A 16,792-nucleotide genomic window follows, 5' to 3' on the forward strand; every position below is an offset into this window, starting at 1 on the left:
CAAACGATTCCTGTTCTCAGTGAAAGTAGCCATTTATTCTATACTCCTGTACCGGTCGGTCTTTCCATCTTCTTCGTCAGCGTCCTCACCAGTACCACCCCTCGCCCCAAACCCTCTAAAACCTGATGCACTTTACTAACCGCTGGGGGACATCCAGAGAGAAACCACCAGCCACAGCTGTCCCGCTGCACACACAGGACATGGGGCCCCCTCTGTCTTTCAGCGACTTACTCAGAGCACAGCCTGGGGTCCTCCTTGCAAGCTCACTGGCAGAGGCGGCAGAGGTCTGAGCAGAGTTCTGGCCATAGGCCTCACAGGCTGTAGCTCTGTTGCTTGAGGATGGTGTCAAAGGCGGTACCTTGGGCAGAGTGCTGACTTTTGTGGGGCCCGTGGTCTCCCCAAGGGTGGGCAGGACCTGGGTTCTCAGACTCTGACTTGCGGAGCGCAACACATCTTCATCCACCCTGGCGGCCGATGTCAAGCCAAAACCAGTGGTACTGGTAGTTTCATAGGCAACTTTACTGGGGCCATTCGGTGCTACGTGGCCTGGTTCACCAGCCCAAAACACCTTCTCTCTGTGTTTACCGTCATCTGGCATGAGGGTGTTGAGATTAGGGTGAGCGGTTCCACTTTCCTGATTCCAACGTAACAATTTTTCTCTCTGTCTGCCGGATGTGGTTCTGTAACTTAAAGAACCCGTGGAAGAAGTATCTGCGGCCATTCCGTCAAAATTATTATTAAAAAGCGGGAAATGCTGGACATCTTGATTCCCATTTCTGCCCTCAATATTCACGCGGCCCGAGGAATGCATGCCCGCACTCTTACTGCCGGCTGCGGTCTCACTATTGATGTCTTGGTCGTTCAGCCAGGATGTGGGGCCCTTCCAGTTGGGAGCTGATGCGAAATCGGAAGCGGACTGAGCGCCACTGTGGTTGCCGTATAAGAGGCCCTCTAGACTGCCATTCTCCGAAAACCTCTGGCTTTCTCCCACTTGCCTGGCTCCTCCAAGGCTGGCGGCCTTAGAAGAGGCAGAGGAAGGCCGAGGGCCATCTTGACTTCCCAAATGCGTGAACTTGAAGGTGAGATCCTCGACAGGCCCGTTGTCCAGGGGAGACCTGCAGCTGATTTGATCCGGACTGGGTGTGCCACATCTCTCCGTCGAAGCTGAGACAGGTGGAAGAAATTCATGGCCGCCCTGAAAGAATCGATCTCTACTCTTGCTTCTACCTCTATATGCCGTGTTGCCTCCTCGACCCCTGCGTGCTGTGTCCCGATGATGGGGGGGAGGAGCTAGTGAGAGACAAGAACAATGAAAACGGGTGTTAACATGACTGAGTTCTTACCACTGGTCCTTTTCCAGGTTTGTTATTAAACAACTGTCCTGCTACATACGATGTGTGAAAATCCTGAGAAGGAAGGAATCCTGCCATTATGTGAGCACAGCAGGGAACAGCTGGCCCTGGCTGGCTCTTGTCAGCTTCTCTCCTGGGACTCAGATGAACCCCTGAAGCCCCCAAACTCTGCGGTGGGGCTGCCCCCCACTGCTGTGGTGAATGGAGAGATAGACCAGTGCAAAGGAAGCAGGATTTTCCAAAAATCATCTACATTGTGCCCATATTGTGAGGCTGGTGTAGCTAACAAGTTAAGAATTCACAAAACTAAAAAACAATGAAATGACAGTGTCAAGGTCAAATTTCACTTTGACTAAAAAATTTCCCTAAGTTCTTCAACTAGCCCTCGCCCCCACCCACCCACCGAAACTTAAATGAGCAGCAGCAAAAAGAACTGGCCTCTGTCCAGCAACCTGAGTCAGGGGGGACTCTGTGACACACGCATGAGCTTGAGTGTGGGAGGTGTGCACACGCAGTGTGCAATTGTGCTACAGAGTTGGTGTGAGACATGCATGTGTGGTGTGTGCCGAGCATGTCTGTGTGGGGGGTGCAAGGTGTGCTGGTGTGTGGGGGGAAAGGGGGAAGGGAGGTCCTTTCTCTTCCAAACCCAGAGGGTGGCACAACCGTAGTAAAAGCAAACACCCTCCTCCTGTCAACAAAGCAGTTAATTAAGTAGATTCACTAGAGTGATAATCAAGATCCCTCACATACAATAAATTCATACTGGCAGAGACACAGAGAACAGACTGATGGTTGCCAGAGCTGGGGGCGGGGGTTGGGGAACCAGGCGGAAAGGGTGAAGGCTGACAGGTAGTTGGGGGGGGGGGGCGGTGATGGGGTAGAGGGACTGAACAAAAAGGAAAAAGGACTCGTGGACACGGGCAACAGTGTGGCGGTTGCTGGGTGAGGGGGTATAAGGGAACTAAATGGTAATAGAGAAAAATACAATAAAGATGAAATTTAAAAAAGGGGGGGGGGAAGGGTGACGGGATTGAGAAGCACAGACTGACAGTGCAAACAGCCACGGGGACGTGAAGTCCGGCAGAGGGAAGAAATACAGTCCCTACTATTGTGATGACCGTGGACGGTCCCAGGTGGGTACTGGAAATCCTGGGGATCACTTCGTAAAGTATGAGATTGTCTAACTACCGTGCTGTACCCCTGAAACTAATACAAAATAGTATTTTAAAAAGTAGATGAGTAAAATTCATATTGGGAAACTCCACCAAAACCCATTCCTCCAGCTGGTCCCCTGCCGAGAAAACACCAGATGCGGAATGAGAACACGGGAGCGCCGCTGCTGTCCAGCAGGTGTGAGGCCTTGAAAACGTTGTGTTTGTTTATTCACAGAATGACCCCTCGCGCTTCTAAAAATGATTTAAGGCTGCTTGTAATAAAAGTCACTTAAAATTTCCAGGACTCGGCTTCCCCATCCATTAAATGAGGCCAGTGACCCTCCCGCCTTTCTTCCTGATGCGGCTGTGAGGGACAGTGAGGAGATACTGCAGGTGAACGTCCTTGCCGTGTGAACTACGAAGCATTTCTCAAATATGAGGAGGTTTGTTTATCACCTCTCACAGAGTCTTAGAATTATGTCTTCTCTATGGTCCACAAAATACATCCCTTCAACATCCACCTCAGAAAGACAGTAAACACTGCAAGTGTTCACGCTGTTAAACAATATAAAAGGGCTTAAGAAACAGTACTCTTCACTCTACACTCATTGCGACGGCTGTCATTCAAAAAATAAAACAAAACAGAAGACTACAAGGGTTGGCGAGGAGGCAGAGGTACTAGAACCCGGGAGCATCGCTGGTGTAATGTACAATAGTACAGACACTATGAAAAACGCTATGCAAGTTCCTAAAAAAAATTAAGCATAGAATTTCCATGTGACCCAGCAATTCCACTGAGTATATACACAAAAGAATTGGAAGCAGGGTCTCAAAGAGATACTTGTACACCCGTATTCAAAATGGCACTATGCACAATAGCCAAAAGGTGGAAGCACCCCAAGTATCCATCGGTGGATGAGTGGATAAACAAAATGTGGTGTGCACCTACAGTGGAATGTTATTCAGCCTTAACAAGGAAGGGAATTCTCAGACACGCCACCATGCAAACGAAGTTGGAGGACATTATGCAAAGTGAAATAACACAGTCACAAAAAGACAAATACTGTGTGATTCCCCTCATGTGAGTTACCTAGAGTAGTCAAGCCCAGGTTGGTGTGGCTCAGTGGATGGAGTGCCAACCTGCGAGCCAAAGGGTCGCTGGTTCGATTCCCAGTCAGGGCACATGCCTGGGTTGCAGGCCAGGTCCCCAGTAGGGGGCGCACAGGAGGCAACCACACATTGACGTTTCTCTCCCTCTCTTTCTCCCTCCCTTCCCCTCTGTCTAAAAATAAATAATAAATAAATCTTAAAAAAAAAAAGAGTAGTCAAATTCATAGAAGCACACTAGAATTGTGGTTGACAGGAACTGGGGGGAGGAGGAAGTGGAGAGTGATTGTTTAATGGGTTTTGCTTTCGCAAGATGAAAAGAGTTTGGAGAGTGGTTGCACAACAACCTGAATGTACTTAATTATATGTTAAGTGTATTTTTACACAAATTTTTAAAATGTTAGCCCTGGCCGGGGAGCTCAGTTGGCTGGAACCATCATCCCGATATGCCAAGGCTGTGGGTTTGATCCCTGGTCCGGGCACACACGAGAAGCAACCAATGAGTGCATGAGTAAGGGGAACAACAAATCAATGTCTGTCTCTCTCTCAAAAAAAAAAAAAATCAATAAATAATTTTTTAATTTAATATATACAAAAACTCTTTAATAAAATTTTTTTTAAAGGAAGGTAGTTCTGACATGCTATCACAGGACTGGATGGACCTTACAGACATTACGCTAAGTGAAATAAGCCAGTCACACAAAAAAAGACAAATACCCTGTGATTCCACTTCTATGAGGTTCCCAGAGTAATCATATTCTTAGAGACAGGAAGTGGAGTGGTTGCCAGGGGCGGGAGCAGGGGGAGTCGGGGGAGGGGGAGAGAGGATTTGAATTTGTTTGGGAAGAGGGAAAGGTCTGGGAGATAGATAGATGATGATGATGATGATGCTCACACGACAACGCAGTGTACTTAATGCCATCGAACTGCCTTAAGAATGGTTAAAACCGTCAATCGTCCCTTCCATTTTACCCCAGTTTAAAAATAAAAACAAACAAATTTTTAAAGAAAAGTGCTGAGGACAATAAATTAAATTGCATATGTTAATGCTAAGTTTCCTGTAGTAGCTGTATTGCGATTTATGCAAAAGAATGGCCTCGTTTTCTGCAGAGGCACATCCCGATATATTTAGGAGGCTCCTGAGTCTCAAATGCTTCAAACACAAAGACGGTGTATGTGTGAGTATCTACACAGACATACACAGAGAAAGTGGTAAAATAATTGTGACAAAAGGTGAACTGGTAAATCTAAAAAATTTTTTTTTTTCATTAAAAAAAAGCTGTATCTAGTAGCTTTTAGAAAAATGATACACATTTTTTAAAACCTGCTTGGGTGGGGAACAGTGCTTAGCATGAAAGCAAATTGCAAAATCACATATATACTATGATTATACAGGGGTGGGCAAAGTAGGTTTACAGTTGTGAGAATGCAAAACAGTTTATTCTTGTGTTATTATTTATTAATTATTGTATTATTTTTCCAAACAAACAACGGTAAGCCTACTTTTGCCCACCCTGTAATTATGTAAAAATTATGTAAAGAACACGGACAAGGTCTGAAAGGGAAAATGAAGCGCGTTTTCTGTGGTGAGGCAGAGTGGCTGCAGGTAGCTCCTCCTTCCTTGCGATGCCTCTTTATTTCTGACTATCCTGTTCACTAAGATGTAGACAGTGTTCACCTCGCAGCCCGTGCTTCTTCCGGCTGTGCTTGTGGTTGCAGATGTCCTGGATGTTTTGCGCCACGTCCCCGCTCAGTCCGTGCTCCCTCATGATCGCCAGCACCTTCCTGTCCATCAGGTTATGAGACCTGAGGCAGTTGGCATAACTACAATTCCCTCGAGTGAAGTGTTCACAGATGTGCAGCCTTTCACAGGGTGGGTGCTTGTCACAGATCGGTCCTCGCCCTTCTCCCTTGTAACTTTTGCATATCTACAGAAGAGAGAACAACAGCCAGAGACAAAACACTTTGCTTGCCACACATTCATTAAGGAAAGTTCGACTGTACGAACATTTCAGAAGCAAGCAGCAATATACCAAAGGAAAAAAAAATGCATGCATATTCCACAGTCTTTCATGAATTATATTCATCTGATCATTCCTTGGGGGCAGAAGAGGCCTGAGGACTCTCTAAAAGAAACGTGATTTTGATAATGCTTCGGAAGAATCAAAGTGAGGTTGGCCAGCTACAGACAGGATCAAACAGGACCCAAAGTGAGCCCTACATTATAAGGGCACCCCAAAGAGGAAGGCCCACCTTTGGATAGCAACTCATTCAGCCATTAAAAGACAGGCTGGTCTTACCTGCTGCAGCTGCTGGAAGCCCAGGACCTGGTCTCTGCTAGGCAGAATGTGGCAATGTGTCTCAAAAGATCAGTCAAGAAAGATAATTCTTCTATGTCTATGTAAATATATATACCTACATATCGACAAAGATGTAGCTCTTTATCTACAGAGATGGAATTCTTACTGAAAGGAGGGCAGAAGAAACATTGTTATGTCTGAGGCCAGACCATGTGATGCAGGACTGGAAGACATTAGTTTAAAAATCTGCAACTTAGCTCTGGCCAGACAGCTCAGTTGGTTGGAGCATCATCCCATACACCAAAAGGCTGCGGGTTCGATTTCTGGTCAGGTCATATACCTAGGATGCGGGTTCAGTCCCGGTCAGGGAATGTACAGGAGGCAACTGACCCATGTTTCTCTGTTTTTCCCTCTCTCTCCCCGCCCCTCTCTAAAATCAATAAACATATCCTCAGGTGAGGATTAAAAAAATAAAATAAAAATAAATAAAAGATTGAAGTCTGCAAACCTAGAACCTCCTCACTTGAATTACTCCCAGCCTCTGTCTCCTTTGCTGTAAAAGAGAAAAATATCTGCTGTGTACTTAAACCACATTGTTAAGCAGATTCAATAATAAAACATGTGAATCTTGTGCAAAATCTAAAATATAATGCAAATGTTCGAATCATCAAAACATTTGTAAGTTGCTTCAACAGACTGAGCAGACCAGCTAGGTGGCAAAGACAGGGATGCAGACTCCAGCCACAAGGAGTCCATCACACAGACGACCTCTAAAGCCGGATTTGAACCGATACCGCGACAGGACCCACTTATCCAGACTCGGATTCCAGATCTGTAGTTCTCAAAGATTCCTCGACTGGCAGCATCAGCTCCATCAGAAACTGAGGAGAAATGCAAACCCTGTATCTGGAGTTAGAACCACCAGTGGTGGGGCCCAACATTTTCAAGATTTGATTTATTTTGGGGGGAAGGAGAGAGAGAGGGAGAAATACATCAATGTGTAGTTGCCTCTCACATGTCCCCTACTGGTGACGTGGCCTGCAACCCAAGCCTGTGCCCTGGCTGGGAATCGAACTGGCAACCCTTTGGATCGCAGGCCAGCACTCAATCCACTGAGCCACACCAGCCAGGGCCCCAACAATCTGTGTTTTAACAAACCCTCCAGGGAATTCACACTAAAGCTGCAGGAATAGTGTCCCAGAGGCTCTAGCAAAAAAAGAACAATTAGCAACTCCACAAACAATACTTTTAACATTCCTATTACCACGCTGATGTTTAAGTCCTAATGCTTAATGTTCTGGCCTTAGGTAGACCAGAACAAAGGAAAACATTACTTCCTTTCATGAGTACATTTCAATTTCATAAGTTCATATGCCAGGAAGTCAGGCTCGTCTGATACTTGAAGATTCTAAAAAAGTATGAACATTTTGAGTGTTTTAGGGCAGGGAGCGTGTCGTGTCCACTGCCACCTCCAAGGTCTAACTCAGTGCCCACCCCCTGCCGGCACGCCTAAGTGCAGTTGAACAAACACAAAATGAACAACAAATGGAGTGAGATGCAGCCGAGTTAAATGCCTTGTCCCAGATCACACAGAGTCAGGACTTTGAGACGTGGAAGGACCTCCTTGACCAACTATTCCTGAAATGAGCTGAACCTGGCTGACTCCCTCCTGCTAAAACCCCACAAAAATATCCTACTCGCTCTGACCAACGTGGCTCAGTTGGTTGGGCATCAGAGCGAAGGGTCGCTGGTGATTCCCAGTCAGGGCACAGGCCTGGGTTGTGGGTTCGGTCCCCAGTCACAGCACATACAAGAGGCAACCATTCGATGTCTCTCTGTCACATCAATGTTTCTCTCCCTCTTTTTCTTTCTCTCTTCCCCTCTCTCTAAAATACATTTTTAAAATCTTAAAAAACATATTTTTTTTGCTCTACTGCCCCAGCATTTTTGAAGAGACACATGCTAACGATGCTCCGGTCCATTCAACACTAAAGGAAGCGGCTCCTCAGACTTCTAGAGTTCAGGAAACGGTGCAGTCTCCAGTCTGTGATCTGAACCCTGACCAGTGGTAAATGGCAATTTAGTTACTAGCTAAAAATAAACTTAAGGCATGAACCTCCTCACCCCACCCACTAATCAGGAGTTCTAAATTCTTAAAAGGGAAAGAGAGGTCAGATGGCACTGCCTCCTTCACAGACTCCCTGTGATGGAAAGATGACGACAGCATCCCCGAAAGGGTCTTTTGTCCACGGGCTTTTCTGGGACCCCTCCACAGAACCTTCTGGTTGTTATAAGAGGTTCTTATTGCTGACCTCTTCCCCAGAGAAGGAGGAGCGGCCACTCCCCTTCCCCTACAGAGACTTGAAATAAGAAGTCCTTGCTGATTCTGGAGACCGGAAGCAGAGGTCAGACCTGGATGAGGGACCTTTCCCAACCTCCGAGTTTAACACCAGACTAAGGGTGGACCACAAGTAAACGTTCTTCTCAGGTGTCACAACCAGTCTCCATCGCATCCTTCCTTCACGGGAAAGGGCAAGGAGAGGAGCCTGTTTGCCCACGGGACTTGAACAAGACTGGTGTGTAAGGCATCTCCCCCATGCTCATAGCCATAGGGGACGGGGCTGCACACAGGCCAAGGGCCACAGATGTCCCAGAACAAAACTTCCAAACCTTGGGCTCCTGGAAACAGAGGCAAATCCAAGTGCCTGGATGAAAGAATGCACAGGGTGGGAGAGGAAATGGGATATATTTTCCTTCCCTCTTTCTCCTCCCCAAACACATGTTTATAGAGTGTGTTGCATGCCTCTCTCTCTCCCCTGAGCTCAGCGGTCAGCTCAAACACACCCCTCATGTCGTAAGTTTTTAAAATCCTCAGGGACGTACACTGGGCTTAGAGTCAAAAAGTATCTAACCCGCCAGAGGTCCCCAATAGGTATCTTGTCAAATATAATGGCACACCGGATTTCGACCTCGCTTATCCTGTCTCCGTCCCTTCTACCCACTCCACGACGTTTTTGTGCCTCTCTTTCTGCGTGAGGCGAAGTTCTCTACTCAAAGGTTTTTCTCAGAGAATTACACCATTCTCTAAACAGCACCCTCTGAGTTTCAAGTTACTATTTCCTATGGATGAGAGTGATAATTACCTGCCATTGTCCCTATCTTTCTTCCAGTAATAGCAGCTCCCAAGTTTTGGCTGGACACATTTTTGGTGGTCAGACAAACTGCATTTCCCAGCCTCCCTTCCAGCTACGTGTGACCCCGTGATAAGCTCTGGCCAGTGAGATGGGAGCAGATGTGCTGAATACCATGTACAGGTCGCATCTTTTAAAATGGAGACTACCTCCCTTCCATTCACTTCTACTTACTGACCACCGGGCTACCTGCCTGCCTACATCTAGGCAAGACCACAAGTTGGCAAACTTTTTCTGTAATGGACCACATAGCAAATAAACATTTTAGGTTTTACAGACCATTCAGTCTCTGTAACAACTACTCAACTCACACTTGTATCAAGAAAGCAACCATAGGTGATATGTAAATGAATGTGACTGTGTTTCAATAAAACTTTATTTATAAAAACAGATGGCAGGCCGATTTGGTTCATGGGCTATCATTTGATGACCCCTGATCTAGACCATCAAGTGACAAAGGAACAAAATTATATTTTATTTGAATCACTACATTTTGGGGTCTTTTTATTACAACAGCTTAGCCTACAACCTCAACCAACATACCCTATCATTTTTCCAAAGCCTTCATTCAAAGCTCACCTCTTCCAGGAGGCCACCATGATGTAAAGTGTCAATTAGTCCTACTACATCTTCAGATCACACTTGCTCAGACAGGGCTCCCTAGCAGCCTAGGAGAGGAGGCATGCCAGACTCAAATTCTTATAAAACTTCACACAGGAAGGAAATCGCTGGAATCTTTTAGGTCACTCAACAATACCCATTTGTTGGGGCAGAGCCCTGGTGCTAGCTTTGAGGTTTTCCCTGCTCCTCCTCCAGCACATCCATGACACAACACTGCCAATTACATGTTCTTCCTGCTTCGTAAACCGAGGCATCATAACTTACCTCAGGCATAAAGAAAGGGTCATTCTGGATGAGAAGCACTGCTAATTCCTCTTGGTTCAGCCCAGAGATCTGATGTTGTTCCAGAACTTTAAAGTTATCTTCTGAGAGAACTTCGTGAGAATATTTGCATAAATTCCTGAAAGAAAATGGCAATCGTCAGTATTTCCAACTGAAAGGAAGAAAAGGAAGGAAGGAAGGAAGGAAGGAAGGAAGGAAGGAAAGAAGGAAGAAAAAAGAAGAGAAAAAAGAAATCATCCAGCAAACTTTCAGTCACCAAACATCAAGAGCACATGCTTTGATTACCAATACGGATTGATCCTGCTTAAAAGATACACTTAAAAAATATAAACTGATGAAACACCTAGATGGGGGAGGGAGGGCTATTTTTTTTTCACAAACTATACACATCTATACATTGTTGCAATACTTCTTTAAACAGTATCTCATCTAGTACACATTAATAATGTGAGAAGAGGAAAAAGTAGCAAAGAAACTGAAACCGATGTATTAGAATCACTGCCCATTGACGAAGAATAATTAGGACAACAACACATCTACAACTGACGATCAAGTTCAATGAGAAGCCCGAATTCCACTTACCAACGCTTTTAGTTACTGGAAATTGTTCACTGCTTTATCTCGTCCACGTCTTACACACCAATGTATACCTGTATGATTTGTGACTACGAAGGAATAGAACAAGCTCTTAACTGTTTCCTTCAAACAGCTCTACAGAAAGGGATAAAAACCCCCTTTGCGTTGAAGCTTTGATGACTTAGGTCACACCGTCCCCAAAAGAACTTTCTGTGATGATGGAATTGTTCTCTCATCTGAACTTTCCACGATAGCAGTCCAAATGGCTACGGAGCACTTAAAATAGAGCTAGTAAGACTTGAGAACGGAATTTTCTCTTTTCCTTTAATTAATTTGAATTTGCATAGCCACATGACTTGTGGCTACCATACAGGTTAGATCTTGGCTCTCCAAAACCAAGGTGGGAGAACCAGCAGCACCATCATTACCTGAGAACTTGTCAGAAATTTAGAATCTGCTGCCCTGGCTGGTGTGGCTCAGTGGACTGAGCACTGGCCTGCAAACCAAGAGGTGGCTGGTTCGATTCCCAGTCTGGGCACATGCCTGGCTTGCGGGCCAAGTCCCTAGTAGGGGGCGAGTGAGAGGCAGCCACATGTTGGTGTTTCTCTCCCTCTCTTTCTCCCTCCCTTCCCTTCAGTCTCAAAATAAATAAACAAAATCTTTTTTAAAAAAAAGAAAGAAAAGAAATTTAGAATCTCCGGCCCTACCCCACTCCTGCTGAATCAAAACCCACTTTTTAACAAAACCCCCAAATGATGTAATCACATTAAAGTCCAAGAGGCACTGACTTAAAATATTTTACTTATTTTTTTAATTTATTTTTAGAGAGAAGGGAAGGGAAGGAGAGGGGGAAAAAAACATCGTGTGTGGTTTTGTCTCACACACCCCCTAACAAGAACTGAGCCCACAAGCCAGGCATGTGTCCTGACTGGGAATCAAACCGGCAACCCTTTCGTTCACAGGCCAGCACTCAGTCCACTGAGCCACACCAGCCAGGGCCAAAAGGCACTGACTTAGATCACTGAGAAGTGCAGAGAGCACTGACGTCTTCATCAGACAGAGTTTGATAGTTATCAGTGTCCACACAACAAACTCATTCCACAGTCCACATTTTAACAGACACGTGCCTTCTAAAGTATCACCACAGTCCTCGGGTTTATGATCTTAAGTTATCCATATGGTGGAATATTCATATTCTCTACTTTGCACAACCGCTATCAAATTGTCAGGTGGTCAGGTGATGGCCAGATTTTCACTATCCAAACAGTGTGGCTACAACTACCTTTGTACAAACAACCTTTCTCTCTGTCCACGCTTTCCCGGGAGTACTCCCCGAAGGACACAGTTATTTTCTCGGCAGCCTGTGTTTCTCCAGAAAACACACCCATGTGAGAGTTGGTTACTTCCCTAAAAGCACATCAGCGTTGAGTTTTATTATTTTGCTTCTTCAGTGGGTATGAAATCCTTGTATTTTTAATTTGCACTTAATAAGTAAATCTCTCCCTTTATTTGTCTTGTTCCAATTTTGTTATTGAGAATTAAAATCTTTCTTTTCATAGTTCTTTCATTTCCTAAATATTAAACCTTTATGTGTTGCCAGTATTATTTTTTTAGCTCATTGTTACTAGTAAACAGAAATGCAACTGACTTTGGGAAATTATCTCATTGAAATTGATCATTTGTTTTTAAATATAAACATCCAAGAATTAACTTTTGAAAGTCACATGCTGCTGGCTGTGTGGAAGGCATTTCTGAAGCCCCGCCCCCGGACTCGCCTTCAGATCCAGCGGTGGAGCCTCCTGAGAAAAATCACAGAATCGGCCACCTGGAAACCGGACCAGCCTCCCACGCACCTTGCCCCAGGTGGGACTCAAGGCCAACTGGTCAGGCTCAGGCAACAGCTCTATCCCAGCCGTTTTCTCGGGCAGCCCCAGCTTTTCGTGTTCCTGGCACACCCTGATAAGGCTGACCTCCGTCTCTGCTGGCTTTTGGGTTCTGCGCTTTCAGATAACTGCTCCCCCCAGCAGCCCCCCACCCCCCAGAGCCCTCAGCAGCTGGGCTAAGGACACCACCTTATCACTCACCCAAGCCCCATGGGAGCGGGCGTCTGAAGAGAACCTACACAGCCAGGAGAGCCCAGCCTCCAGCCCCAAACAGAAAGCCCCTCCAGCACAGCCTCACCAGGTGTGTGTGTGAGCCTCATCCCCTTGTAAGGCATCTCACGCCGCTGGATCCAGGGCTGAAAATGACCTGGACCAAACACCCCACCACTGGCTAGACAGGACCTGCCCTCCGGCTCCGAGATAACTTCTCAAGTGCTAATCAGAGGGAATTAAGAATCTTTGCCTTTCCTTTAGCTCCTATCCAGACATCCTGAACACAGAGCCTAGGCTATGGCACCTCTCCTGTGGCCAAATTAGGGTCACAGAAGAGGACCCAGCCCTCTCCAGATCCCAGAGAGATGCAGCTCTGGTCATACCTGTGTCTGTCCTGTCCTAACTGAGGAGTGGGGCATTTCCAAGGTCCCTGAAGTCAACATTTTCTCTAAGTAACCAAAGGCAGCCAGTCAGCCTAACCAGGATCCCTCTGCCTAAAAGTAAAGGAGGAGGCTCCCCCTCCCCGCACCCCACCCCCGAGAAACTCGCTGCTCTGGCTGAGGCCTCGATGCTGCCCAGCTGAGGGCCCAGTTTCACTTCTCATTTCCCTTCTCCAAGCTGCTGGCTCCTCTAGATTCCGCCATACTCACCTCAAACCCTGCTTCAGTCTGCAACATGTGTCTACCTGTGGTTTCTGACCTGCAGCCCCCTCTGTGTGGGGCCCTGCTCCATTTTCCCACATCCCTTAGACTTCTCCCTTCTCAGCAGCTTTATCTTTGCCCTAATTTCAGCATACTGATCAGTGGGGAGGGTGGGGGGGCAGTTTGTGCTCACCTATTTGGGAGAAGACCAGAGCTACAGAAGCTAACATTTATTACGTATTTACTAAGGGACAGGAACTTTGCATCTGTCGTTCAATTTAGTTGTGGCAATAATCCCATGAGGTAACAGTTCGCTTTTTACTCTGGGAAACCAAGGCTGGAGAAAACGAGAATTCAAAGGCGGCTCAAATAAAAGGAAGACCTGATAACAGGACCCGGGTCTCAAAACATGAACAAAACCCTAATCCGGAAAAACAAAAACAGACATCCGAAACTTTTCCAAATCAGAGAGAAAAAAAAAGCCACTCTGGATTATTTAAGCCGTTGTTCCCCTGCACTAAAGGGGAAATTGAGAGCAGAGTCCAAGGAGAGAATGCGTGCAAACCACGCAAACGGTGTTGTAGGGACACCATACAGGACAGGACGGAAACTACTTCCTGGGACCGGTGCTGAGGAGACGAGCTCAGCAGCACCGGCACCATTAGGTGGCTTCGGTTTAAGGTGGCAGAAGCTTCCTTTCCATTTTCTTCTAATCGCTTTGTCCCAGCTCCAGCTCCCTAATTCTGGCTGCCAGGCTTAAGCCAAGAAACGGCGTGAAATTCTCCCAGGGCTACTTGGGGTTCCCCAAGCCACTGGCTCTCAAAGTGAGGTCCCTGGACAGGCATCACCTGGGGGGGGCTGTCGGAAATGCACATTCCCAGGCCCCACCCCAGACCTGGCGTGTGAGTCTCAAACTTTTGTGCATGTCAAAATCTTCTAGAGGTTTTTGTCAGAACACAGATTACTGGGCGCCCCCCTCCAGTTTCTGATCAGTCAGTGTGGGGGAGGGGCTGGGAATTTGCATTTCTAACGAGCTCCTGGGAGATGCTGAAGCTGCTGGTCCATTAAGTACTAGGTTCAAGGTTACCTTCTCCAACAAAGGACAATGGCCAGGGAGAAGGTTGGTTGTGGCCATGGGTCTCCCCACCTTCTGCAACAGTCAGGAGCTCACCTACAAGCCTCTAGGAACTAACCGCCCAGGGAAAAGAAGTGTTTGCAGAATGCCTCCTGCACTGGGAGCAGAGAAACTCATCCAAACAACAGGACCTGGGATAAAGATAGCTTTTAAAAACGGCAAAGATGGCCTTGGAAGAAGCAGACTTGTCTCTCTCCGGAATCTCAGGCCAGAAGCTTAAATACAAATGACCTTTTCCCTCAGCTCTTCCAGCCACAGAACAAAATGTTATTTTAACTCTGGCAATACATTCTCCCCCACCTGGGATGGGGCCTAGCCTGGGGGTGGTTGTCATCCCTGGCTACATCTAGTAATCAACAGGGGAAGTGTGGACCAAAATCAGGCCACGTGCTGAAACTGCGGAGCTCCCGGTGGCCTGCGTGGCAGCCTCACAAACTCAGGGACCTAAGTAACCACAGTGGACGGTCTGAAGTGAACACTTCCTAACAAAAGATGAGGCACAGTGTGTGCCCATGTCTTTGGGTGGTTTTTCTCCCTAACAGAGGTCAATCTTGACCTTAACTGAGCCTGTCTGTGGTCTTTTTTTTTTGCACTACAATGCCTGGTAACATACCTTTGCAATACCAGTCAATTTCCTCTTTCCCGGTCCCTCAAAAGCACAACCACCACATCAGAACTGAGACCCAAATCATCATCCTCTCACTGTTATTACCGTGGTAATTGTTAACTGTTAATTCTACGGCACCCACCTCTGTAAAAATGTGTCTGATTTTTCATCCAATCCCAGAGATTTCCCCGCTTTGCTTTCAGTCCCCTCCCTAATCCATCACCAATGGATTTCCTGTGACCCCTTATGCCTCCTTCTTTGATTGTAATGCATGAAGTTAGTCGCAAAACTGCCCTTCTCTGGAGCCTTTTTCTCAGTCCCTTGAGATTTTGCTTCCCGGCAACTGTCACCAGTTTGGCTCAAATAAATTCAAAAATTATCCACAGGTCTGAACGCTTCTTCCACTGACAGGAGCTTTCGGAACCGCCTAAGCCTGGGCCGCACCCGCAGAGACCGATTTAGCTCGACCAGAGTGGGACCCAGGTGGCTGCTGCGCAGTCGGGGTTGAGAATCATTGGCTGCATTTGTCCGATTAGACTCTAGGCTGGGTCCCTGAACCAGACGTCACCTCTGACACGCTGCACTTCACCACAGCGGTCAACACAGCACCGACTCTCTCTGCCCAACCAGACCAACAGGAAACAGGAAAAAGATAATAACCGAAGGGAGAGCCTTGTTTTTTGGTAGTAGTTTTTGTCAAAATACCCCTTCCCTTCTCTCTCTCACCCACTCTGCTTCCCAGGACCATGTTGGGTGGGGGCAGGGAGGGGGTGTTTGAGAAAAACAAAGGGACAGCTAATTTCTACAGAAAACAGGAAATAGCTCACCATGACGTAAGTCAGGTGAAAAAGGAACCAGGATGTGTGAAAAATGAAATCGAGAGAATGCTGGCCTAAAGAATCCAACGTCATCAGTGAAAAATCCTAATGAAGTATTTATTTTAAAGCAGTGATGTTCCTGTCCTCCGTGTTTGTACTTCTAATGTTCAAGATTAAATTGCCACGTTACTAGAAGCAGGGTTGATCCAATGAATCTGGAACCCGTAGTAAGACAGGGGAGACCAGGGGAGACCAGAGCAGGCCGGTAGAGAGCCCAGGAGCAGGGCAGGAACAACCGGCTGAGGGGAGAAAGGGTGGAGTTGAAGAAAGGGGCCTGTCGTAACCACAACTGTAGCACCAGGATCACACCAGGTGCAGAGAACACAGCTGACTGTTGCAACATGGAGAGCCCAGGGTGTGGACCCGCTTGAGCTGCTGGCAGCTGGAGGCCACCTGGAGACCGGAATGCAGCTGGGAGGCTGCAAGGCTCTGGGCAGCAGAGGCGGATTAGGGGAAGGGGGCAGGGTGGGGAGGAGGACAGGCCAGCTGAGGACTGGAGAGGTGGGTGCCTTCTCCAGGAACTGCACACTCTCGCGCAGTACCAAGGTGGCAGCGCTGATGCCGCCCAACAATCGTCTGTCACTGCGGCCAACCTCCTCAGTCTTCACTTGTTTCTCCAGTCCCCTAAATTAGTGGTTCCCTAACTTAGCTGCCCACTGGAACCACCTGGGGACTTAAGGAAAAGTCTCAAGGCCCAAGTCGTACCTCTTACCCATTCCATCAGAATGTCTAGGGAGCGGGAGCTGGACATGAGTGTTTTCTAAACATTTTGCAAGTGGTTCCAGTGAGCAGCAAAAGTTTCGGAGCTCTCCGTGTCAGGTGAGAGAACGAGTGCCGGAAGTGAGAAGGGTG

The 16,792-nt window shown here is 47.0% G+C and overlaps 2 protein-coding genes across 2 annotated transcripts in view; one reads left to right on the top strand and one right to left on the bottom strand.

Moving 5' to 3' along the window:
• Positions 1–16,792, top strand: part of FMC1 (formation of mitochondrial complex V assembly factor 1 homolog) — a 394,222-nt gene that overhangs the window by 204,934 nt on the left and 172,496 nt on the right. The gene's annotated exons all lie outside the window — the stretch shown is intronic.
• Positions 1–16,792, bottom strand: part of ZC3HAV1 (zinc finger CCCH-type containing, antiviral 1) — a 54,808-nt gene that overhangs the window by 27,533 nt on the left and 10,483 nt on the right. Inside the window, exons 2-4 of the mRNA XM_024555027.4 lie at positions 9,990–10,125; positions 5,292–5,541; positions 232–1,290 (exon numbers count right to left, since the gene is read on the bottom strand). Coding sequence (XP_024410795.2) covers positions 232–1,290; positions 5,292–5,541; positions 9,990–10,125 — 1,445 coding nt within the window. The remainder of the gene's footprint in view (positions 1–231; positions 1,291–5,291; positions 5,542–9,989; positions 10,126–16,792) is intronic.

This window comes from Desmodus rotundus, chromosome 6 (assembly GCF_022682495.2).
Source record: "Desmodus rotundus isolate HL8 chromosome 6, HLdesRot8A.1, whole genome shotgun sequence".
In the NCBI taxonomy this organism is placed as follows: Eukaryota; Metazoa; Chordata; class Mammalia; order Chiroptera; family Phyllostomidae; genus Desmodus; species Desmodus rotundus.